The following is a 26,669-nucleotide window of genomic DNA, read 5'->3' on the forward strand; positions in this document are numbered from 1 at the left end:
TTCAGTTTGTATTTTTTTTTCTTAGCAAAAAAATAAAAATTTATTGTCGTCTAAAAAAAAAAAAAAAATCCATCCTGCCCTTGGAAACTGTGACACAGATTGAGTTCTTTCCAGCCCCACATGCAAATTCACTCTGCCAAGAAAAGAGTCTAAACCAGGTTTCCGACAGCCAAAACACATATTTACAGAGTACGAGAGAACGACAGCTGAAATCACAGTTCTATACATGGAATCAACAACACGTTTTACACCACTGATCACCATTCTGCCAACTTCTACACGGACTAGGGGCGCCTCTGCCCAGCGCCCTTCCTCCTGGGGAAAGCAGGGAAGGGACTGGGCAAGAATTGCCACCAGAAATACTGCAGTGTGTATTATTATTATTTTTTTTAAATGTATACTGTATTTATTTTGTTTTAACATTGGAAGCTACAGAGTGGGGAAGCCCCAGAAATCTCTCCAATGCAGTCACTACTTTGCAGGAATACTTCACCTTTAAAATACTAGGTTTTACATCAGTAACATCTATTTTGCTGTTGGCCATCACTCCAAGGATTATAATAACTCTGGAGGAAAACACTGGTAATATTCTTCCTTCTCAGATAGGGGAAAAGGAGGAAGAGAGGACGTTCAGAGGCTGGGGGAACAGCAAGGGATGACTGAGTCCATTCAGTGGCTTCCTCCCAGGGTAAGAAATTCTCTTCATTGTCTCAGCTGCACAAGCCTTGTCAGTGGCTCAGGTTCAGCTTCAGAGATGTACAAAAGTGTAAAACCCTTCAGCAGGGGATCAGCTGCAGGGACCCCCAGGGGTGGGATCAGCTTCAGGAAATGTGCTCCAGCTCTGAGACCTTTCCTGGGTCCCTCCTGTGCCACTGCAGGCACATGGCTATGGCACCTAAGGCCAGAGAGGAGCTCAAAGTGGTCCTGGTAGCCTAAAATCCTTCACCTCCTGGCTCTCACCTACAGCTCTGACCCTGCTTGTTGCTCTGGATCTAACCCAGGCTAGTGTTGTCCCAAGCCAGCTGCTTCTAGGTTGGTTTTCCGTAATAATGTAGAAGTTTATTGACCTTTAGGATGCTGTGGTTTCACAACACAACCACAACTCCTTCCCCCAGCTCTCAACTCAGAAGTGTCCGACCTGCCCAATTAATCACCAAGGTCAACTCTTCTGAAGCTCCCAAAAATTTGGGGAGGAAAATGTCATTATCCACTCAGGAGTCTGTGTGAGGAGGCAGAACCCAGACACAGTCAGGGCTGTTCAGCTGGGCTGCTCCCCAAGGAACTCTGTGGACCCCACTTCTGTTTTGAAGCCCCCTCAGCTCTGCTGTGTTACTGTGTGTCCTGGAAAGGGAGTTCCTGCTTCAGAAGGAAGCCTGACAGTACGTGACAGGGGCTGCACTTATTAGCACCAGGTTTATTTCAGCTCTTTTTACACCATACAAAAGCTGATCACAGACTCTAAAGCCTCAACTGCAGTGCTGTGATTATGGTTTGTCCTTCCTGCACGGAGCAGGCAGCAACAACTGCTGGAGTGGGTCAGGAATGCTGCTCCTTCCCCCTGCTCCCACCTCATTTGGTTTGGAAATTGTCTTTAAATGGCCCACCAGAACATTCACAAAATATGCAAAGATGAAGTTTATCTTTTCCATCTGATGCTTAAGAAAATAAATTCACATTTCAGTATTCCTCTCCTGGTTTTTTTTTAAAGCAGCAAACAAATTGATAGAAACCTAAATTTAGGAAGTGTTTCTTCAAGAACCAGGGAAAAGTGAGAAAGTCAATGTGCTTGTGCAAAGAGAGTGCTGAGAGAGGATGGGGTGGGGGCAAGGGAAGGGTCTAGTGCTGATTCCTTCAGGCTGCTCTGCCATGAGTGCAGTGTGGCAATGGAAAGTTCAAATTTGAGGGCCACAAAACAGGTGAAATTCTGAATTCTTTGGTCCTTCAGTATAAGTTTTAAAACAGAGAAACTGTTTTACTCAAAAGGGAAAAACACATTTTCTCTGGCCTGGAATTTTTCCTCGTAACCCAGGGAAACTGGGGGCAAACACTCTTTGCCCTTAACCCCCCCAAGTCCTGCATCACCCTGTGACTGTCCCAGGAGACAGCCCAGGCTGCCCTCAGGGGACAAGCTCCACGTGGAGGGATTCCCTGTTGGAATCACAGAGCTGCTGCTGGACAGATCTGGAAAAAGAGGGTTGGCAAAAGGCAGCATCACCCCTGAGCAGCCCCTGGGGAGGCAGAGGAGCAGAGAAACCCCCACGCTCATAAAAAGTGTTACAAACCATAGCCAAAAACAGGCTGATCAGCTCTGCTGCTTATAAATATTAAAGATCTGATTCAAGAGTTTATTTCCTATGATTTAAGTTAGTTACAAAAAAAAAAAACAACCTTTTTAGTAAACTTTTTTCTTAATTGGGCTTTTTCCTCCTCCTCCCCTCCCACTTTTAATTTTTTTTTAAATTTTTTATTTTTCCTAAAAAAAGAGAAATGTTCATGTATTTTAATAAAAGGTCTTTCTTTAAGATCAGACCAAGGCAGATGTGCTGCCCCATGGCACAGACATTCAAAGGCTATAACCAAACAACATAGCCACAATAGTCACTCAACAGTGTCTCTCCATTAAAAAAAAATTAAAAAACCTGATGCTAGTTACAATAAAATACACATGGAAAAAAAGCATTTTTACCAAAAAACCCAAAAACAAGTTAATGGGAAAACATAAAAAAGAACTACACAGAGCTGCACTTAAGAGATCATCTGGGAATGCATATTAACCCCTTCCATGGAGAGGAAAGGTGGAATTATGGAAACAAACCTAATTATGTGTTTGTATTAAATATGAAGCTTTCTGAGAGGCTCTGGTAAAAATTCAGTTTTCCTACAACAGTGGGCTGCTGGAGGTTCCAGTGCTTTTCCAGGTCATGGAGGGGCAGCACAGGAGCATCCCTGTGCAAAATAAAAATGTTTAGTCAACTGAGTGGCCTTTTGGTTGAGATCCCAGCAGGTTACTGCAATCCACCTGATGTAAAAATCCAATGGACATGCTGGTAGGGAAAGTCACAGGAAAGCTAAGCTGCTGGGCAGGTCTGAGCTGGTGGCATTTCTCTGTCCTGCTGGACTTTTCTGTCACCACACATCTCCAGCACCAGGGTTTCTGGAGCCAGCAATCCACAAACCACCCTTGAGCTGCTGACACAGGCAACAAAAATGTCCTCAGCCTACCTGGAATTGGTTCATGCACTTCAGCAGTGGCTACGAATCAGGTACCTGTGGCTAAAACAAAACTAATCTGGTCTGAAACAGTAAAAAGTCTCTAAACAGCCACCAGACAAAGGGGTGCCTGGAGAGAACTAACCTCTGCATCCAAATTTCCTTCATAAAGGGCTTTGGCTCACCCAAGGGCAATACTTCTAAGGCTGCTCAGACCTGGAACATGTTGGCTGCATCAGCAGTGAACATTGGTCACTGAATTTTGGGGCTTGGCTTGCTCTAGGTCCAATAGAAATTTTTTTTTTCCCTCTTTTCTTCTTTTCATACAAATATACAAAGAGTGTAAAAAAATTTAAAAAGTGAACTTTGCTGATTAAATGCCAGACAAAGTTCCTGCACATTCAGAGATGGGCAGTGTGAGGCCCTCCAGGCAGGAGCCTGGCAGAGCTCCCATCAGGGGGGACGGCTTTAACCAAGCTGGGTCAGTGAAAGAGCAGGGGGACCGAAGGCATGAGCAAGTCATTTGAAACCACCTCGATCCTCCCTGTGATCTCAACTCTTCCTCTGGAAAGCACGTGGAAGCCCCTCTTGCCCACTCTAAGTCCTTCTGGAAATAGTCAAAAATTTGTTATCACCTAAATAGAAAAGAGGAGAAACACAGACTCTTTGCAAATGGCCCTTTGATCTGTATTAAAAACAGCTCTCAAAGTTCATCAAGAGTTAGAATTAGTGGGGCACGGGTGAGGGGCAGTTTAGATACGGGATGTAAAATATTAAAAAGTGCTCTGCAACTAATTTTCTGTTTTCATGTGTGCATGTGCGTGTGTGTGCACGTCCCTACAGGTGCACAGCCACGCCCATGCACACACATATATACATATATATATATACACATACATATATATGTACGTATGTATAAAGTTAAAAAGTTCTCTAGGATATGATCAGGAGTGTCCCTGGAAGGTCACGACTGCAGAGAGTGGGGCCTGTTGGGGTGGCAGATGGGGCACTCGCCCTCCTCAGCGCACGTCTCGCACAGCACCGCGTGTTGGCACGGCAGCACCACCCGGTTCTCCTCCTGACACTTAAGGCATTTCACTGACTGCATCTGAAACACTGCCTGCAAGAGAGGGGACAGGGCACAGCATCAGTGGCACACACAGGGCAGGAAGGGCTTGCAGCTGTCTGCCCTGTTCATCTCCTGAAGCAAAAGGAAAGCATCACAGTGCAATGCTTTTCAGGACCTTTAGGATCAACAGAGCAGCTTTGATTGATTTATACTCTGTATTTTAGGCACAAAGAAGATGGAGTTATCTTCCTGTGAGCCAGCTAGAGCTCACTTTGATTACATCTACCTGGAAGCAGGCTTCTGATTTCTGAGTCTAACAAAGAAAAGGGTAAAAGCTGTGACCTGTAGGAGCAGAGAGGGCAGAGCCCTGCCCTGCCAGGCCCTGGCACTCACCTTGTCCACTTTCTCCAGGTTTGCCCGCAGCTGTTTCTGCAGGGTGTAGAGCGACGAGAGCGAGAGCGTCTCCAGGTCAGAGAAGGAGCGCAGGAACTGCGGGTCCTGCCCGGTGTGGATCCTCTCCAGCTCCTCCTGCAGTTTCTTCACTTGCAGCTCCAAGGCTTCCCTCTGCTCCCGGGCCAGTTCACATTCCATGTTAGCTGTGTTGGCGCGATCATTTGCTTCCTCTGCCTCCTTTTTCCAAGCATCACAAGCCTGCAAGTCCCAACAAAGAGGGTAAAAGAAGCAGTCTGAAAACTTGGTCTGTCTCCAAAGAGAAACCCAGGCAAAACTATCAATTTCCATACACTCCTCACACCAGTTCTGACCAATCTGGCATGTTCCCAAATTCTGAAACATGTTTGGAGCCTTACTTCAAGGCACTGCTCATTCCACATATCCCATCTGCTTGGGCTGTGGTTCTACTCATCTGGCTCACAGCATGTAGGGGATGAACTTTGCATACTGATAAATTATCGTGGATCAAAGGTCTGAGAGACTGTCAAACACTTCAGGGCATCTGTTGTGACATCTGGCCTTGCAATTCCAGCACCTGAACACAGTAGGCCAAGTGATTTGGTGATTTCCAAGGGAGAGGAAAGAATGCTAAGAACCTGTAAAACCTACAGCTCTGTCCATCACCTCCATGTCCAGAAAGAGCCTGTTGAAAGGCTGACACCCTCCACTCCTTTACACTCCCTAATCCCAGGATTTGCCCAAGTACCTGCTTGGCTTGTTTCCAAGACTCTTCCCACTGCTTTATTGTGCCGTTGGCCTCATCCAGTTCCTGTCGCAGCCGTGCCATCTCCGCAGCACCTGGACCTGACAGAAATGCAGGTGAGGTACTGGGCGAAAAACTCCCCGAAGCAAAGTGTTCCCATATGCTGCTGTTCATCCCATTTAAACCTGTTTCACAGGGAAATAGAGAGGGTTATGTCACAGGTGCTGGCAATTTCCCCATTTCCTCCCTAACCCTGTGAGATCCAGGATTCATAAATGTGCAAATAGGATAAAAAGTTCATCTTAAGAATCAGTTTCATCCCCCTGCACCCAGAGTCCATCATAGAGGGACTTTATAGGGAAATTTCACACCAATAGGCCTCATTTTTAGTGATGCAGGGAGGAACCATGACACTAAGTGGAGGCAACTCTTGGATCTGTTTTTAGAAGCATCACTTTTACAGCAGAGCTGACTGTCAGCTTGAATGCCCTTTCTTCCAGGGGAACCCCTGGCCTGCTTCTACCTCCCAATTTTCAGTGCAGCACAGCCACCAGAGTTGGTTCACAGTGCCCAGGTGGTGCTTTCTCCCACCCTACACCCTAAGAAATTTCTGCTTTTGTCTCCTCAGTGTGGGGCTGAGAAAAGGAGCCTCACTTCCAAACAGTGTCACAAAAATGCTCCAAGTCATTACTGTTTCCTTACACAAGGAACAGAACTGGAAAATCCTGTTTATAAACAAGTAGAGACAATAGTATCTGTATCTGCTTCATCCTCTGCAGAGTTCTAGCACTGAGCTAGTGAGCAGCATCAAAGAAAACTAATCAGCCATTTCCCTATTTTAGCTTGTTCAAATAAACTCTCTTTTCAGGAAGAAATTCAAGGCTTAGGAGACAAAGGAATAGAATATCAGTTGTAGACAAAACTGGCTATTTTTCCAGAGTCCAATGTTCATACTCTTTCCATAACTTTCACTTAAAATAGGTACCCATACATTGCATTCGGGGGAAAACTAGCAGGAAAAGGTAATATTGAGACAGAGTGTGGACTCTCACCCACACAGTTTGCTCCAGTTTGATGTGGGAGTCATTTCATGCAGTGGTGCTCACCAGTGGCTGGGAATATTCTTAAATTGAGCTGCAATTGATAATTCTGATCTCACAGCAGCTAAACTGTGCCTGCAAGTGAACCCTGGAACCAACAGCCTCTCACTGAGGGCTATCCCAGCACCACTGACTTCCCAGCCAAGACACAAATAGTGACAAAATTGTCTTCACCAAGGGCTTAGGCACATGAACTCATTCAGCAGAGCAGCAAGGGATCTTTGCTGGCTCAGGCCACTTACCACAGATCCATTTCTGCTGCTCTGAAGGGTGCTCAGTTGAAAGCAAGAAGTTTTAATGGAATCCCAACTCACATTTTATTTTTCAAACCTCAGTTTTCTTGAATGGGAATCCAGCATTAAGCAGAATGCTGGCAAGCCACAAATTCTGCCACAGTGCTGACCAGGCTGATCTTGTAATTTGTTTTAACTCCCTCTTTCCATCTGCTGTTCTCATTTCACATTGGAAGTATCAAGCCCCTTTGGGTAGAAAAGCCTTCTCTGCACATTTTGCACCTAGCACAGTGGAAACCAGCCCAGAACTAGGTATTTTTAACTCAATTTCAATACAAATAAGTGATAACTACACACTTGACATGTTATGTGTATTCACTAAGTTAAATGGAACAGATGATTGCCAACTGCTAAGATATACTATTAAAATATCTTCCCAAACCCCCAGCAAAGGATTTGTTGTGTTTATGGAAAAATATCTTTTATAAATAAATTATTTAAATGCATTTGTGAATTTCCTGCAATTTTTGGCTTTTTATTTATATAAACACACAGTCAAGATAAACATAACTAATTTCTTCTGAAACAGCAATTTTTCCTTTCCTTACAAAAACTGGGACAAACAGCCAGCCTCAACCTAATTAAGAGCAGAGATGGCCTCTGAAGTCTTTTATTACAGTAACTGTAAAAGCTGTTAAAGCCTAACAAGCATCAATGGCAAGCATAGAAGCATGGGCTTGGGCTGTGCAAACAAGGGATGCAGTTACACAGATAAATGCATGCAGAAATAGCTTACACAAGCATGTAATAATTTTATTAGGTTAAGCTGAATATTAAAGATTAAAGTGTATCTCAGATTTTAAGAGGTATTTATGTCTAGCATTAATAAAGAAAATTAATATTTACTGTTACAAACAGAAATGAGCTGAACTGGTGTCCCTGTAGCCTGGAGGCCAAACAGTTTTATTTCTCAAGCTAATCCCATGTCTTGACAATAAAACAGATTTGTCTGCTAAATTCCCTGTTCTTCCTGATACAGCTGAAGCTCCAAAGTAATTTTTTCTTCCTTCAGTCTCTAATGCAGGAGAAAGACCCTTGAGGAGGGGAAGGAGCAAAGGGGACAAAACTGAAACACTGACTTTTTGGGAAGTCCACACTGCAGAACGGGTGCTGAATGTCAAACAGGAGAAAAAGTTCCAGCGGCCCAGGCCCGCTCTAGAGCTCCCAGAAGCTAATCTGGCCTACAAGCAGTCCCCAGGGCAAACTGCAATCCCTACCTAAACTAAACTAAGCTGAGCTGAGGACACAGCTCTGAGTTTTATTGAAATCTCAGCAAAGCACCACTTTGCTGGTGCTGGAAAAGGCAGAGCTGTTTTTTCTGAAAGGAATCATCAGAGCAAGGCAATTAACCTATCTGCCCCTCTTTCCCAGCCTAGAAACAAGGGAAGTAGAGCAAATTGCTCCCTTGTTCATGAGGTATTAGCTGACTTTTGGTAAAACAGCTTCTAGTCCCATTGCTGTTCTCAGGGGAAGAAGAGATCCATGGCAGCAGTGAAATAACACATTGAAATTAAAGCCAACTGAAAAGAAAATACTTACATGGCACAGACAGGCATGTACATGGGACACACACACTGTGCATTTACCTAATGATCCATGAGAAGCTGATGTCCCCAGGAAAGTGTTTTCTGACTGGCTTAAGTGTCCCTGGGGCTGATGGAGGAAATGCGATGAGAGGCTGACCGGTGGAGAAGGAGAGGCGGAGTGAAAGGAGGCAGAGCTTCCAAGGGACCCGGGGATATTTACAGGAGCAGAACTTTGCAGCAAACTCCCACCTGGACAAAGAACACACAGAGAGGATGGCTATGTATGATCATGAGGTGTGGACACAGGCAGGAGTTCAGAGCAGGAGGTGTCAGGTTCCCTTTCTCCTCCCTGAGCCCCTTGGGATTCCCTCCACTTCTCCTGAGGTTTCATTCCCCTCTCAGCCTTTAAGAGGAGCACTGAAGCTGCCATCCCATGACCCACATAGGTTAAGACCCTCCACAATTCAATGGATTACTCTTTCAGTGGCCAAGGAACAAAAGGTTTTCTGAGCACAGCTCAGTCCCTGTCAGTCTAGAGAAGATCAATTTGGTATCTGGTGAAATACTTTGTCACGAAAAATCCACTTCTAAAACATGTGCCTCTGCCTTTATACTTCCAAACAACCTGTAGTGAGAAGACCACCATGATCTCAACCACTAAAAACCAGTGAGTAGCTGTAGTTACACAAACCTGAGTGCCTGGATCTATCAGTAATAAAAAACCCCAAATAAACAAAAGCCTAACCACAAAAGACATCACCTTACACCAGAGGTTGTTCTCCCTGCCACTCACAGATTTAGGGAGATCTCAGCCCTGCTCTCTCCTCAGCTATGTCCCTCCTTAGAAGATCACCAGGTAACACTCAGACCTGATGTGAAGAGAGGGAGAAGGGGAGGATCCCTAAGGCACTGCAGGTGGGGAGCAGCAGCAGCCAGGGACAGTAAATCTCCAACAGGCTCTAATCTTTGGCAGGTAAGTGGAAGTAATATTCTTTCCACAGGTCCTTTCCTACCTCAATACAGCTCCAGGCAGTGCAGTTCCCTTGGAAACCTTCAGACAACCAGTTAGCTCCTGTTCAAACAGCTGCTTTACGCAGCAAGGGTAGCCAGAAACTACAACCACTTCCAAAAAATATATGAGACATTTCTTTTTTCCCTGGACACCCATCACAGACAGGTAGAAGAGGCCTTAGCCTACCTCCATGTATCAAAATGAGACAGACATTACAGGAATCAAATCAGCAGACCATGATGACACTCTGACAGATGGATGGCATTACCAGGTCAGTGAGTTTCCTGTTACAGCTAGGGAGAGTTTTCTGCTTAAGATGCAAATTGTTATAATTTGGCCTGATTTGAAATGCATCAGATGCCTTCTGGAGTCCACTTACATATTCAAAAAAAAAAAAAAGGAAAAAAAAAAAAAAAAAGGAAAAAAGGAGAAAAAAAAAGAAAAAAACCTCAGGCAAGTCCCATTCAGTTTCAAGAAACATCCCCAAGACAGCTGGGCCCAATGGCAACAGCTCAGCTCTGCTAGTCAGTAAGGGCAAGCTCTCACTTCAAAGATGCTCAGGAGTTGCCAGAGTTTGTTGTAATTGCTGTTTTAACCAATGTCATTTTGGGACTGGTTTTAGAGCTTGGTGGGCTGGCTCCACTGAGGTGACTGGGCAACACTGCTTGGCAGAAGATAAAGAAAGCTCTGTTGCTTTCATGTACCTATCATGATGCCACTCGTGTGGGGCACTGTGCTGCTGTCAAATGTCTTCTCCAGGGCAGCCACTCCGAATTCATTCAGGTCCAGGTCATCCAAGGCAGACTCTGCCAGACACAGAGGTACCAATTATGTTATAAAGGACCAACAACTTCAAGAGATAGGATGGCCCAAAGAGCCTACATGCAGAGGAGCCTGTGCTTGCTACCTCTCAGGGCCCTACTCTCCATCCTGTTCTCAGATGGTTTGGCAGAAGTGTCATGGGCAGCTTTTCAGTTCAGGTTCTTTAACCTGACCTGTTTCTTTTTGTCTTAAAGTATTCCCAAATGGTATATGAAAACAAAAATCTGATTAATTAGCAGCAGATCCCATAAGTCTTCCCCAAACTGCTCTTTTAAGTCTGTCCCTTATGTACAGGAATGCTGGCTTATGGCATGTCTGGGTCTGGTTTGTGCTCTGTCCCTGCTTTCCTGAAAAGCCACTTGGAAAAGAAATACCAGGAGAAGGGAACACTTGAAAAACATCTCTGAGGTTCTCATATTGGGTAAAATAAAGCTTATTAATGCCTGAAACTGTTATATCTATTTGAACATGCCTCATCACTAATGATGATCAATATAATTCCAACCCACACATGCCCACTCATTTCTATTATTATTTTTAACAAATTAGTGAGATCACCTCAGAAACGTTACATTTAATTAAAAAAAGGAAAAAAAAGAAAAAAAAGGAAGAAGTAAAACAGGTGACCAAAAAGCCTGCGCCTATCTAAGGGTGACTCCACTCTCTGGACTCTCCTGTTTTCCTTTCTCTTACAGCCTCTGTCCTACACTCTACAAAGGGTAAAGTCCTTACAATCTACCTGGTGGTAGCTCTGGCTATAAAATTCTCATTTAGAACTGAGGGGTTGTAACTGTGGAAAATGCCCCTGTGATTTCCTGCCTAGTCCAAGACCTCTTTGTCACTTTGACAAAGCTAAAACTGAGGCCCTTTTACACCATGTGACATTCTGAGTGAGCGGCTCAGAGGCCTTCAGTTGGTCCCGTGGGTGAATTTCATCCCAAATGACCTGCAGGAAACATCAGATGTGTCACAGTCACAGAACAAGCTTCAGCAATCTGCCAGCACTGACAGACACGGAAAACTGGAGGTCACTGGAACACCCAGGTTATTGCAAGTCTCATACCTGGAGATCCATGGCTGAGGAAGCCCTACTTTCATAAGTGAAAAAGGCAAAGTTACCTATGACAGACTCAACGGTGTCACTGGTTGGGTAGAAGGGAAGGGCATTGGCATTCATGCCTGGAATGCTGCTGGTGCCGGCAGGGCTCGGGGGGGTTGCAGCCAGACTGGAGGTGATGCTAGAGGAGATGCTGGATGTCAGTGGGCTCCCCACTGGGAGAATGCCCAGGATGTCCTGAAACAAGAGTGTGGAAAGCGAAAGAGGTAGGAAATAAAACATCTTTCTAGAACAACCCCTTTCAGAAACGTGCAGGAAGGAGCCAAATGCCAGCAGCAAACCTGCTTCCTGCCTGCTTCCAACCTGACAGATGGCTACTGGGCTGGGGGTGGGGAGAGATTAACAGCTTTTCTTTAATTTCTGTCGACTGTTCTCCATTCTGTGTCCCCCCTCCCCTCCCCAGTATTCTAAATATCTTTCAGGCTGCCCCAGAATTAACTCCTGTGACCCACAGGTTGCATGCAATCACAGCCATGGGCCACACAATCACTCACTCAGACTTAGTTCAGCACACGACTTAGAACCTGATATTAAATTCCCTTTGCCAAATCCTTCAACTTAGATGACTCCAGAGATCCATTCCAGCTCAATTTTCTGTAATTTGAAGGCTCTCTCCTGCACAGTCCAGCCCTATGAATCTACCCTGAATTCACTCAGGTCTAACTACTCCCAAATAACACCTCCAGCAAATCATCCCATCTTCATAAAGTAATCCCTCCAGCTGAGCATCCCTAATGGTGTCTGGACTGTTATTTACTCCCTGCAGAGCTGTCTGGATCCACAGATTTCTCTGTGGTGCTGGAAGCCCTGAGCTGGGTTCAGAGCCCTGCCAGCAGTTCCATACCTGTTTGGGCTGTAACAAAGGTTGCTCCTGGCTCCTGTGTTCCAGGGAGTGGGACTTCATTTTTGCTTGCTGCAGTAAAGAAACAAAACAAAAGATAAGCAGAGGGATTATTTAGCAAAATTAAAAATGGCTGGCTGCTGGCTTTCGAGAGGCCATGGGAAACACAGTCCACTCCTCTCTTGGGCTGCCCAAGGCACTGGAGAATTTGGGGAGAGGGAAAGCACAGCAAACTGGAAACATTCCAAATCATTTGCTTTCTGTATAGCAAGACATCACCCCTAGAGTTATGCAGAGGCTTGTCACAGTGACATTTGCCTTTAATGCTGCTGTAAGACCCCTGCTAGCACAAAGCACATCCTAAGAACCAAGATCAAAACCAAATTATTTTGCCTTGCTATAACTAAATCATCAGCCCTACTGCATCTAACACCCAGAAAGGGCCAGAAATGGTGGGAGGCACCCTGCATTGTTATATTATGCAAATATTTTTCAGATTGGGGAAAATAAAAGTATGCAGATTATGTTTTCCCTCAAACCTTTCCAGCTCCCAGCTAGGATTGCAAAGCAAAACACAGTGATAACTAACCAATTTTCAAAGCAACATCATCAAACTAACTTTACAAAAAAATCCTCCCCTCATCCATTAACATAAGAGGTCAAAGGTAGAAAACATAAGCGAGGCCAAGGCTGTCTGGAATTGCAAAACTGCATGAATGCCAATACACATTTGGAATCCCACTATCCAGGCTAAAAATTCAGCTTAAGGTCCTTCCAGCATTATATCTTTAATGGATATCAACCCTCTTGCCTTGCAACATCAGTCAGTTCTGCTGGGATTCAGCTGGGAAGTGGCCTCAGGAGCCTGTCAGTCTGTCTGCAGGCCTTGCTCCCTTCCTCCCTGTGCTGTGACATGGCACAGGGAGATCAATCCCACCCTCTGGGCACAGAGAGGCAGCAGAAAAGTGCTGGGAGTCAGCCCTGCCTGTTTACTCACTCCCCAACCCTCCCAGTGTGAAACACAGACATATTCCAGCCATAAAGCAAGCCTGGTTTTTATCCCAAATCCAGGCAGGATTTCTCTGCAGGAAACTGAGGCATGATGAGCACCAACAGCACATGAGGCACCACCCTGAGGTGAAGTGATAGCCCTTGACTTCTTGGCTGAACAGTCTCATGCCAAAGATAAATGAGTGCTGGGGAGGGGTGACGTAAGCAGACAGGCAAAAGAGCAGTGCAAGAATTCCTCCCTTGCTTTTACTTCATTAAATTAAATCATTTTCTTTGCTCAGCTCTGTGCCTGTGGGCAGACAGAGAGGTCACAGCCTGGCAGACAGGCAGCTGGGAGATGGACACAAGATCCTCCTGCAGTGTTCTCTCACACTTCCCTGAGCATGTTCACAACACAGGAGCCCATGATGGGCTGGCTCTGCTCTGTGAGTGCCTCTGTGAGTGTCTGATAAGGCTGCTGCTGCATTAGCCAGCACAGCCCTCCCTGTCTGCCACTCTGAACACAAAATGTGCCATCTCAGACGTCAGCAGTGAGGGGAGGGCACACAGGCAGCCGTGCCCCCACTGAGAGGCTTCCTGCCAGCCTGGAGAGCTGCCTCTGCTGCAGTTAAGTCTTACTGGAAGTGCTTTTTTTTTAATTTAAGGAGGAGAAAAGTGAATATATTTCCAAGTCAGCCCCAATTCCCAATGGCTGGAATTCACACAACACAAGGGAAAAACAGAGCAAACAAAATGTCACCACTAAGGCAGTCTCCTTTAGCTCTGAATAACATTAGAAAGGGCACACATAGAGACAGACATTCAAAGGACAGGCTGAAATTCTCCAGCTCACTCTATTGCAGTCAGGGAAGAGAACAAGGGACATAAATTGAGTGAAACTAAATGTTTTCTGACCAGCATGGAACAAACCTACTGTGCTGTATGTCAAGACTTGGGAACACCTCCTGGTCGTGGCATTCAAGTCCTTCCAGTGCAGCCAGCATTTTTCCAGCTTGCAAAACCTTTTGGGACTTGGGAAAAGTATTTTTAGCTTTAACTGCTGGCTCAGCCTTACCATAAACTATGTGGAATCTATTAAGACAGAAGGTGGATTTTTCATTCTAATAAGATAGAAACTGTTTGTATAAATTCTACAGGGGAAAAATGACAAGGCCATTGCAGAACTGAGCCAGAGTGTCTCCTCTGACGTTTTCACACAGGAGCTGACAAAGTTAAATGCCTCATTATTGATCTAATTTACAGGGTATTTGAGAATCTCTGGTGCCCACTGCAGCCAAAGGGAATTACAGTAGAATTTTAAAAGTAAGTAATTATAGATTAAAGTAAAATTAAATCAGAACACTTATGAGACACCTAATCTTGTGTGTAGAAGCCTAGCATAAGGCAACTGTGATTACTTCTATCTATACCTTAATAGCTATTCATTCCTGTTTAACACAGGTTTTGCTTAACTAAAGCACACAATTAAGCAGTTATGTGAATACAGTATCTTTGTAGCACAGATCTGACTCCAGATACAAATGCTCATCATCTGGCCCTCCTTTTACAAGTCCTATTCATGCTCCATCCCTTTTCTCCTTGGCTTAGGCTTGCTGCCCATTTTCTCCAAAGCAGGGCCTCCTTGGCACCCTGCCTCTGCTGGCAGCAGCCAGGGGTTCTCTCAGTCCTTCAGCTCTGGGTTCACTCCTCCTTTGCAGCAGAGGCCACAGAGAAGGAGGACATGTTTTTCCTTTTGTTTCTAAACAACTGTTACAAGCTGCTGTGCCTGCAAGAAGCGCCAAGATCACAGCATGCTCTGCTCTTTACCCCCAAAGACGTGTTGCATCAATTTGCAGTTTCCTAAGGCACATCCCCCTTAGGCCAGACAAAGGGAGCATTGATAAGAGAGCACACATGCATATAGCTTAATCTGGATTTGTCACTGCATCATTTTAATTAGACTAAACAGTGCTCAAGACTGGCTCTACTGCAAAGCTTGGCCATATTTTCCCAAAGCCATAAAAATAAATAAAACCCATGGAGTCTGCTTCTAAATTCAACTACTTTATGCAAGACCTTGTCTGGACAGGATATTTCCACAGTTTTCTCACAGCAGTACAGGCTCATTAAGACTGACTTCTTTAATGTCACAGACCAAAGTGAAAACATGGCCAGGCTGAAGGCAGCACTTCTTGTCCTCTCTGTTCTCAGGCAACACAGACCTGGTATTCTTATGCCTTTTTATACTCTTGCCCAAAAGAACTTGCAGGAGATACTTTTGCAGGCATCTCCTCATACAAGTAACTATTCCCCTCCCCCTAAATCAAGATAAAATTACAAACTCAGTGAGAAATAAAAACTGAAATAAAAATCCAGGCTCTGGGTTGGGCTCAGGTTGGAAGGGGTGGTGCAGAGAAACTATTAATTGTAACACCAAGAAAGGAAATTCACAGCAAAAAAATGGCTGTGGAAAAGCTCATGTGGGGCAAAAGAGCTGGAGAGATTGTTCCAGGCCTAGGGAGCAGTAGGAATAAGGCATGACACCAGGAAGAAGACTGAGGAAGCAGCAAGACAAGACTGGGATATCCAAAAGGGATAAGAGGGAATTAAGAGATGTGGGTTGGGTAATATTCAGAGTTCTTCAGATAAGAATGAGGAATTCTAATTAAATACAAAAGCCACAGGACAGAGTCAAGGATCAGAATGATACAGCCACAGAAGCAAGAGACAACTAACATGACATCTTCAATACACCAGAGGAATGGTGAACAGAAGACAAACCAAGTGATGGAGATCCAGGTAAGAGTTTGGAGTGGAAAGATAGAAGGAAGGATGAGTTTCAATGAGACAATACAGCAAAAGACACGGCAACTCCTGGCAAGGACCTAAACATGGAAAAAGAAAGAGCAAGAAGTGATGTGGAAGCTACCCAGGGTCAACACAAGACAGAAGTTGAGAGGGGTTAGGAAAACAAGCAGCAGCTCAACTTCTACAGACTGGGTGTGTGATGGTAGCAAGGGAGACAAGACCAGATGTGAGATGAAAGAGGCTGGAAGGGAGACTGAAAACAAAAGCAGAGATCCAGAAACTGCTCATATGAGAACAGTGCTTTCCCACTTTTGTTCCATCAGAAACAAAACCCCATTCAAGCTAGACTGGGCAATCTCTTATTCTTTCTCATCCCCCCAACTCTTCCAGCCAATATTCCCCACTAACCTGGCATTTGAAACTCTTCAAATACTCGGCCCCAACCTGATCTTCTCGCTCAAACCCCGGTGCTTTCTTGTAGCTGCCAGCTGCTGTGACTGAGTCTGGAGGAAAACCAATGCTCTCCAAGCTGTGGGGCTTCCCAATGGCACCAGGAGGAGACCCACATATATTAGATGGGCTTCCAAGACTGCTGTTCCTACAAAGAATCTAACAGAGGGAACAAGTGTCAGGAAAGTACAGGCAGACAGCAGGAACTGCTCAAAGAGGCATCCATGGAAGGGCTCAAGCACGTCACTGTTTGTGGATTGATTACACTGACAGCCAACACAACCATACACGCTTCCAGTAAACACTCATTAAACAAACAGGAAAAAGTTCCACTGAATTTACACAGTCCCACCATTATGGTTTTATTGTTGTTACTTTGGAGTGCAGTCTTGGAAAATCTAACCTACAGCTCTAGTGGCATTTTTCTTTCTGAGGCCTCAGAGGTGACTGATCAGGTTCCCAAAATGACCACAAAACTCTTTCCTTTCCTTAGGCTACAGTGGGTCCTGTCTGACTCTGGGTAGTGGTGTGGAACCTGGAAAGGTGCTGTGGCAGTCACAACAATCAGGCATATCTGAGCTATATGTAATACTCTATTTTTTGCTTTCCAGTTGGAAATCTCAGAGTTTTAATGCAGACACAAGTCAGGTAACAACAGCTGCATTAAAAAAACCCCAATGATTTCCAACACTTCCATTCTTTGGACTAATCCCAGGGATCACAATCACATGCAACAAGGCTAGTTTTGCACTGTAGATGAAGCCACAGACAGCAGCAAAAGAAGTTGAGTTTTAGAGAATGTGTCCACCTGGATGAACACAAATATCCCATTTCTCTGGGACAAAGAATTATTAGCCTCCACTGGCAAGCACGACTGTGCTTCAGACATCACACATTCAAATGTGGAACAGTCTGGGCTGGCATTAGGGAAAAAAAAAGGAGCAGCCTACACTGTTTTTATTTTATTTTTATACAGACATTCTGCTGTCCACGCTTCCCTACAGTCACAAAGATAACTACTCACTGTGGTGGAGGTGGGGCTAGTTGGCAGAGTTCCTGATTTATTCCACACCTACAGTACAAATACAAAACAGAACAGGCCGCGTGAGGCTGGCTGCTACAGGGACCTTTTTCTCTGATTAATTCATCATGTAAAATGATCACCAGCAAAGCCATATTTGTTTGCAAGCTACATGCAGATGCCCTGTGGAGTGATGAAGTCATAGACAGACATGTGCTGCCATTTGGCACATATCCAAGGATTAGGAAAGACTGTTTAAAAGACTGAGAGCTTGAGATAGACAAGACCTAAACAGCTTAAAAGTAGGAGATATCTTCAACTGCCCTGCAGTTTTCAGTGAATTTAAACAATACCTTCATAAGATGGAGAGGTTCTTATTGCTTTCCAGTGTTATTTAGTAAGAGATAATATTATGTCCAGACTTTTCAAGATGTGTTTGGAATTCTACCTGCAATCCAACTCAGGACAGCTATGAACTGCTAGGTTGGCTCAAACACAGCTTCACTTTTCAAAGAGAGGGAATAAAACAAAGCAGAGGTTCTAGATGAGTTCACCTCAGTCTGACCAGTTTCAAATGAGTTAAATTCATGTCATTGTACCTTCTCAAAACCTCAACCAACCATTTGAAAAGGTTACACACCTTATCAAGTGCAGTACAAACAGGAGACTTAACAAAAAACAAAAAAAAAAAAAGAAAAAGCTAAGTAAAAATGTAGTCTAGCATTCAATGGGTTTCTAATCTGACTCTGAGTATCTGCTCAGCACTTAGACATCTCCTTTCTTGTATGGACAACTAACTACCAACAATGTGGGGGCATTACTGAAACATATCCCAGAGTTTAGCTATCTCCAGAAGTACAAGAGGGAGGGAACTAAGGATTTCCTATAATGCAACACACAATATGCAGAGGCTAAGGCTCTGAGATTACATATGTAAACAAACTCAATTGTAGTTATGTACTTTAGAGGCTGTTGGCTCACAGCCTTCAATTATAGGTCTTGGAAGCTGAGCCCAATATGTACCTCCAAACAGGAAGGAGTTGGACTGCATGTGCGGATGTATTCCATTCTCCTGAAAGTACATCAACAAACCCTGCACAGAAAGGAAGGCCTGGAATTTTATATGTGAGAGGACAATACTAAAGCCACTGAATGTATGTTCCAAAAAACCAGATCCCTTTAAAAAGCATGGAGCTGAGAACTAAGAGAAAAATCTCATATCCTCTGGGCTTTGGGATACTTTTCTTGGGAGAAAGAACAGAGACTCAGAGAAACACAGATTTGCACAACATGGACAAGGTTTCTCCACAGGGCTACATACATTGCTAAGGTCTGGGGCATGAGGACTGGAAGGGCTGACTGGAACAGAGTCCCCAGCTGCTGAGGGCATGTACATCACAGGTGCTGTCTGGGTGGGGCTGGACACGGCCGAGGATTGCTGCAAATCTTCGCTGAGCGCCGGCTCTGCGGGAGACAAAGCACACGGACACCCTCAAAGCTCAGCCACTGCCACAGAGCACAAAACATTCAGGAACAAGAACACCCAGATACTCCTGAGACAAAAAATACTCCACAAGCACCTACTTCTAAATGTAGAAGTAAGGAGAAACCTTATTTGGCTTGTTTGCTTATCTAATATTCCTCACGTTTTTACTGTCATCACATACACACTGCGCTGCTCATTAATGCTGCTCCAAAATTATCTTCCCTGCATGAATTGTGTGTTATTCATTCAGCTCTCTTGAACTAAGCAGAGTTTCCTTCTTTGCTTGGCACAGAGTTGATGGGTGCATTATAATTAGCTGAGGGAGTTAAAGTTTCCATCTGCTCAGTACAAATCATTACCAAAAAAAAGTGGCACTAGTTTGGAAGGTAGAGATGCTGTAGATTTGCAGGATTTACATCTAACATTCAGCATCTTCACAAAAACTATAGAACTGACACTACATCTATATTTCAATATCTTCAAAATGCTGGTTTCTTGCTATTAATCAGTAAAACTCAAGTTAAGAGCATAATAAATGGACTACTGTTATTTTAATTGCATTAGGCCTGTCCTTGTTGACCTTGTAGGAAGGACTAAAAGATACAAATCCATAAAACAGCACAATAAATAACCAAGTTGGAATGACCTAAGTGCCACAGAATGTTACTCTAATTAATATAATATCAAGTGTAGTAATCTTATTAGGAGTAGGACATTCCTAAACAAAAATACTATACTATACCCAAGGATGTTTGCTAAACACTGTTCCTTTATCAAGATTTCATTTTCTAAAGCTTGCTGGATCCCACTGTGTGGCTGCACTGCTGTGTTTTGGTCCATTACAGCCCACAGCTCCAGCTATAATTACTGCTTGTCAACAAGGCTTCCTATAAAAGGAACAGCACAACCTGTAGGGAATTTACTCCCCCTATTCCTTGTCAAAGGCAGCAATTACTAATTCCCTCATTTACAAAGGATAATCAAATAACAAAGAGATTTTCTCAAGGCCGTGTAGTGAGTCAGTATCAGAACAAATCTAGTGTATAACCTGCTCTAATAATTGCAAATTCAGCAGTGAGATTGCAGAGCAGCAACTGAGGAGGAGCCCTAGGACAGGAACTAACCATTATTTATGAATGTTAGGACCACCTGCAGGGAGAACTTCCACAACCAAAACTGCATCACTAGTTTATAGTTGATTAAAGTGAGGATTGAAATAATGCCCTGTAAGTCAGGGAGCTATTGAGAAAAGAGGATTTAAGATAAAGCAGTAAAAAAAAAAAGCTGCATATTTTTCTTCTCCAACCTGAGTTAAAGACTTAAACTCTAAGCAAAACTTTGTAAAGAGTAAAATAGCTTTTTTTAAAAATTTATCAATAAATTATCTACAATCAGCAATTTTATCTTCAGCTTTTTAAGATATGACACTTGGCAATTTAGCTAGGTACAGTTTATCCATGCACAGAAGAGAAGCAGCTTTCTCCACTTCCATCCTCCTGAACTGACCCTCAGAGAACTGAGCAGGAGAGAGGGAACAGAGGGAGATCCTTCAAGAGACAGAGCAGTGAGAGTAAAGGCTGAGTCCTACAGGCCACCTACTGCCTCCAGCTCTGCCAACACCTCCCACACCAGCACAGTTTTATAGAAATCAAAGTTAACCCTTCACAGAAGCTCTGGTTTTGCAGCTGTACATTTAAATTCTCTTGGTCAGAAGCTTTCCATAGCTCAAACATCCAGGAAAGATGAGAGAAGTAGTGCACGTACGTTCTACGTGTGCAAAGGCACAGAAGGGTCCTCGGGGACAGCTGCCAGACTGCTGCATATCATTGCATTTGGTGGATTTGTAGATCTAAGGGTGGGAAAAAAACCAAACAAAACAAAACAAAACAAAACAAAACAAAAAAAAAAACCAAACAGAAATGAATAGAAAATAACAGTGACCACCAGGTAGAGAAGTACTATGAAGAAATTTGACAGCAAAGTAGGGACACAGATAAGAGGTGCAAAGGCCAGCAGAGCTCAGGGTGACCATTTCAGTGCTTTGCTTCAAAGAAAGGAAAACCCACTATAGTTCTGGAAACACCAAAATATGCCCATGACAGCTAGACCTCACCCAGAGACCAACCCACCACACACCAGCTCACCCAAAGGTCACCATCTGCCATGAAGTCCCTCAGACTCACTGGAAGCTCCATGGACATTACAAATGGCAAAAGGTAGGAAACAGCTGACAGATGACAGCACAGAAAGTTGCAGCCACATGTTTGCAAGGAAAATAACAAACCATTGACAAGGACTGTAGCAAATGGATAATTCCCTCTCCCCCCAGTTTGACAGGCGGTGACAATGGTTACTGTGCAGATACGGGCCCCACAAAGCTTTTCAACACTGTAACATGAAGCAGACTAGGAAAAGGTCTTAATTACACTTTCTGTAAGGATATTGGAATGCTCTGGGCATGCTCACAGCTAAGAGCTTGGTGGTGTTTAGTGCTATCGACATGAACCACAAACTCTTACTCAAGGAAACAGATGCTGTTTTCTCACATGCAGACCCACATTGTGTTTCCAAAGGACCCCCCTACCTGACACTGTTCCTACACTTGAGTTTTCCCCCACTTTTCTTACCTCCTCCCATACAGTCTATTCTGTCAAGCAGCTGAATTGCAGCTTACTCCCAACATGCAGCTTCTCTGTATCCCAGGACCACACTACAAGCAGCCCACACCCTCTCCCACCTGGCACAGTGATTTACTTTGTAAGACTGGAATGCTTCTGCATTTCCAAGGGGAGTGAGGAGGTCACTGTACCTCTGGGTGGAACTGCTGCTCTGTGCGAGTGTGGCAGTACTGGCAGGAGTCTCCATTTTCACACTTACTGGGATCTCCCCACTCGTCCCCGTGCTTCACACTGGGACACGGCGAAGATCTGTGCAAATAAGGAAGGAGGAAAAGGCATCAGACTCACAGGTGTGCTCTGAGCTTTGATTACTTTGGGTAGGTGGAGGGAGGTGATTTTCCCCCTCTGATCCACTCCTGGAGGACTGCATCCAGCTCTGGGTACCCCAACATCAGAAGGATGTGGATGTGCTGGAGCAAGTTCAGAGAGAGCCAAAAAGGGCTCTGAGGGTCCCTCTGCTCTGAAGCCAGGCTGTAAGCACTGGGGGTGCTCAGCCTGGAGAAGAGAAGGCTCCAGGGAGACCTCAGAGCCCCTTCCAACACCTAAAGGGGCTCCAGGAAAGCTGGAGAGGGACTTTGGCCAAGTGTCTGGAGTGCTAGGACAAGGGGGAATGGCTTTAAATGGAAAAAGAATAGGTTTAGATTAAATACCAGGGAGTAAATCTTCCCTGTGAGGGTGGTGAGGCTCTGGCACAGGTTGCCCTGAGAAGCTGTGGCAGCCCCTAGATCCCTGGAACTGTTCAAAGCCAGGCTGGATGGGGCTTGGAGCAGCCTGGGATAGTGGAAGGTGTTCCTGCCCATGGCAGGGGGTGGAACAAGATGAGCTTTAAGGGTTCGGTTCCCTTCCAACCCAAACCATTCTGTGATGTTACAATTCCTCAGTTGGGGACAGGTTTAGCTGCCCACCCTCAGCTGAATAATCTGCTTGGCTGCTGCTTTCCCAGCCCCCACCCAGCTGCTATTGCATCTTCTCCCCCTTCTTCCAATTTCCCAATGAAAAAACCATGGCTTAATTCTCTATTTGAAACGAAATACAACTTGAACCAGCATAACAATATTAGCAGCTGATGTGATTAGTGTCAGAGACGCTGGGTCTGGTTTCTGTTTTGGAACTGCACCTTCATAGAAAGCTAAGAAGTTAATTGGCTAATCCTAAAACACATAATACCCTTACAGCAGTATGTTTCCAGGTTTATAGTGTGGCCATGTGGAAAAGAGGCTGAGTCAGGTCACTGGGGAAAAGGCAAGTCCGTTTTCTTTCTCCCAGCCAGGAACAGTTCCTTTTCCCAGATCTGAATTTTTGCCGTGACCTACTTCCCCTGCTCTTTATGCTCTTAACCATTCCCTCAAACAACAGCAGAGGGAAGCAGATAGCAGCACCAGCACAGCCACATCAGCTGGGGTGGGGAAAACACAGAAGTGAGTGGAGAGCACCAGCCAAGCTTTCACCTCTTCCCTTCCCAAAGGGCCCAGAGAGGGGCACAAAGCACATAGCTGCTGCCTGAAGACTGCCCCAGTGGTTCTATTTCCCCTTAAAGCACTGAGATTAACGTTCCTTTGATTGCTGCCTAATTTTTTTTAATATGGAATTTCAGTGCCAATTCAAAAATTTCTGTGAATGTTGGGGGTGGGGAAGAGAAGTGAGAACATCCCTGGTATTTTCTCTCCTGGCTTTCTGGTCTGCTCCTGTGTTTTTCAAAAAGGAACTAAGGAAAAGCCCCACTGAGACCACAACAAAAGCTCTGTTGTGTTGGAGGAAATGAGGGCCTATAATTTGGATGAAATGCGTTCAGGGAGACACAGCACACTGAAAAATCCAGTGACAGCTGAGTGACAGAACACCCTGGTGCCTCAAAAGCAGAGCCTTTAGCAGCTGGTTAAGAATGCATGTCCAGCTAGAGTCCCTCCTCAGGATCCCCATCACCAGGCATACACAACAAGCAGCCTGATGATTCTGAATCCTTTACCATGAACACATTGTTGGATGAGTTTGTTTCTAGATGGGGATTAAAACTTTCTTTTGTTTTCTCTTCCCTGCACTGCTTTCTAAAGCAGAGGTTTGTGTGGTAAGAGAAAGCCAGACACAGGTTCTCTTTGCTATAAAATCAGAGTTGCAACATGATTTAACAATTCATTTATTAGAGTACTGGTTACTATATATAGGAAAACTCTTTGTTTAGTTTGTTATCTTTCTGCTAGGAAGAAATAACAGTCCATCACACCTCTCAGTACATGGCTTGGAGATACACTAAAAACAACTATCTAGAGGTCAAAATCCTGCCTCCTGCACCACAGGTTTCCAATACACTGCACCATTCAGCTGGGAAGTACAATACCCAGGATCACAGTACCTGTATTTGTGTTTTCTTGGACTTCGTCTCCTGTCTTTGCTATTGTGGTAGTAGGGGCAGGCATAACCCTGGCGGCAGAGCCGGGGCGGCTTCTTACACTGCTCTGTCTTGTAGTTTCCCAACACGTATGTTGTATCTGCAGAAAAACCCCAATGAGTCAAGAGAAATGACCACAATCCATATTTACTACAGAAAAGTTTAGGACAGGAGCAGGCACTCCACAGAGACCAAACTTTCCCAGCCCCACAGTGACACTCACCTTGCCACCTTGGCTCCTCACTGAGGATTTTCTCTATCATGGCATGGCTGGCAGCAACTGCAGACTGACCCTCAATGCCTCCTTCAGATGTTGTCTGACCATTCTGTAAAGCTTCCATCGCCTGAAGCTCTCTTCAGGGACAGAGGTAAATGAACAAACAGATTGAGCAGAGGAAGAGTCAGATAAATGTATGTAAAAACTAACACACTGGAGCATTTGCTAAGTAGGTGCATTTCAGCCAAGCATGTTTTGTCAGAACATCTTTAGCTGAACAGCAACTGCAACAAAAATAAGTCTTCATTCCCTGGGAATTCCAGATTCACTGTTTTGACCTCCTCCATCAGATTCCAAAATGTGATCCTTTCCCCCATTTTGAGAACCCTCCCTTGAGGTTTTTCAGATTTGCCTTATTAGGAAGGGATATTTTGCCATCACTTCATTTCAGGCTGAAGCAGTACTGTCCTTCAGTCATCTCACTTTTCACTTGGGGTACATAAATTACCTTTTCCATCATCTCCTTGTTCATTTGGGCACAGAAATGACCCTTTTCCCAGGAGCCCCAGGCTCTACTGACCTGATGTCATAGACGGGTGAGCGCAGGTCGTGGGGCCCATGAGCAAAGGCGCAGTGCACTCCGTTCTTGGTGCAGTTTCCCTTGGAGTCTGTCTCATGGATGCAGATTCCAGTTTTGTAGTAGCGCAGGTGATACCTCCTCTCTGTGTCTCCAGTAGTTCTATGCAAGAAGGGACACCTGAGGAAGGAAGGGAGGGGAGGAACAGACAAGGTTTAGCCACACAGGTGAGGGATTCAACTACCAGAAGACACTTTGCTGAGAGAAGATGCTGCAGTTGACACCACCTTAGCTAAGTCTGTCCCTTCTCCTATGCTGTGCCTTCCAACACCTCAGAGAACCCCCAAACCTGTCACTACAAAAGATGTAAGTGTTTCCCTCTCTAAAAGAAAACTGGATTATTAATCCAGCAGCACCTTATTACTCAGAATGAGTGGTTGCCAGGGATCTGGAAAAGAGCAAGGATGTGGGACAAGGAAGGACAATTACAAAACTACCATTTTAACTTGTTTTGTTTCCCCTTTTAGGCAGAAGAACATTGAGAAGTAAAACAGAAATATGTAGTACTTCTACCTTGAGAAGTAAAACAGAAATATAACAAGATGGAATGGGCAAAGTTCAGATATTGCAGATCAAGGTAAAAATACAAATAAGCAAAGGTTCCTAGATGACAATGGCTTTCATTCACTGAGTCTGAGCCGTGTATCATCCAGTGACCTGGATCTCAGAAGCCAAAGCCCACAAACATCCCATTTCGAGTTCCTTCCAGATCTCTTCTAGCAAGGAAGAAAGTGCTGAAACAAGCCTCAGGCCTGAGGGACTATTCCATTCTGTTGTAGTCACAAAAACTTTACTTAATCGAGTTGAAAAATTTTAAAAAATGTTTTGCCAATAAATAACATTTTTGTATGTTTATACTGGCACCACAAAAGGGAACTGAAATTCCATCTTTTTACAGCATCTCTCTATAAAACACTCTCCATATTTGACCACAGTTTGGCTACACTATTTATCCCACATCTGTCACATGGCTAAAGTCATATTACCGGGTTAACCCCTTAATTGCTGGGGTCTGCCACACACACAGCAGAAAGATTTGCGGTTTCACCCCAGTTAAACCTACTGCAGTCAGGGGGAGAGAACACCCAAAAAACCCAAACTCCTCCTCATGCTGCCTTTTTCTGGGTACCTCTCAGTTCTCTACTGGCTTCTCAAAAGTTCAGAAAGACAAAATAAACTGATATGAGTTAAAAAGCTGAGACAGATAACTCAGGGGGCAGACTGGAGGACAAAGTTTTTCACAGATTGAAGAAAGAGGAGGAACTAAGTTACCCTGCTAGTGAGCAGGAGCTGGGAGTCAGAGACTTAGAGAACAGTGTTTCCAAACTCATTTGTCTCATTGAGCTGTTTTTCCCACCTCAGCTTTGCTGAAGATGCTGAAGCCTGTGAGCACAGTGAGTTCCCAAGAGCTCAATTCCCATCTAAGTCACCCTCAGTACTGTCTCTGCAGCAGGCCTGGAGCACACGAGCTGCTATTCCAGATTTTACATCTGGTCTCGTGTTACGTATGTGACAAAGCTGCTTTACTGCTGACTTGCCTCATCTCTGCAAGAACCGGCTGGAATCATCACCTGGCCTGATCCCAAAAGCCTAATGCCTGAAAAGCAGGCTGCAGCCTTTACTCACTCATCTCCTTCGGGGCAGATTCCCGTGGTCTCGTCATACTTGGTGCAGTAGATGTCGGGGCTGTAGTTGAAGGTGCCGTCGCGGCGGCGGATGGACCTGCGCCGGCGCTGGTTGACAAAGTGCCAGTGGAAGCAGGTGTAGGGCCGGTGCTGGGTGCACTTGTGCTGCACGAAGAGCGGGCACTGCTCCGTGCGGAACTCCTTCAGGTACCTGCAGGAACCGGG

General features: G+C 44.7%; 1 protein-coding gene across 1 annotated transcript; it reads right to left on the reverse strand.

Moving 5' to 3' along the window:
* Nucleotides 1-26,669, reverse strand: UNK (unk zinc finger; the record flags this gene model as incomplete). Its single annotated transcript, XM_014308478.2, has 16 exons — nucleotides 1-4,330; nucleotides 4,673-4,930; nucleotides 5,439-5,620; nucleotides 8,415-8,603; nucleotides 10,071-10,172; nucleotides 11,308-11,482; nucleotides 12,150-12,218; nucleotides 16,353-16,553; nucleotides 17,419-17,466; nucleotides 18,737-18,879; nucleotides 20,666-20,750; nucleotides 21,711-21,828; nucleotides 23,930-24,065; nucleotides 24,189-24,319; nucleotides 24,763-24,939; nucleotides 26,446-26,669. Coding segments are annotated over 16 exons (2,394 nt in total), but the record flags the coding sequence as incomplete, so codon positions are not given.

This window comes from Geospiza fortis, unplaced genomic scaffold, assembly GCF_000277835.1.
Source record: "Geospiza fortis unplaced genomic scaffold, GeoFor_1.0 scaffold244, whole genome shotgun sequence".
NCBI lineage: Eukaryota > Metazoa > Chordata > Aves > Passeriformes > Thraupidae > Geospiza > Geospiza fortis.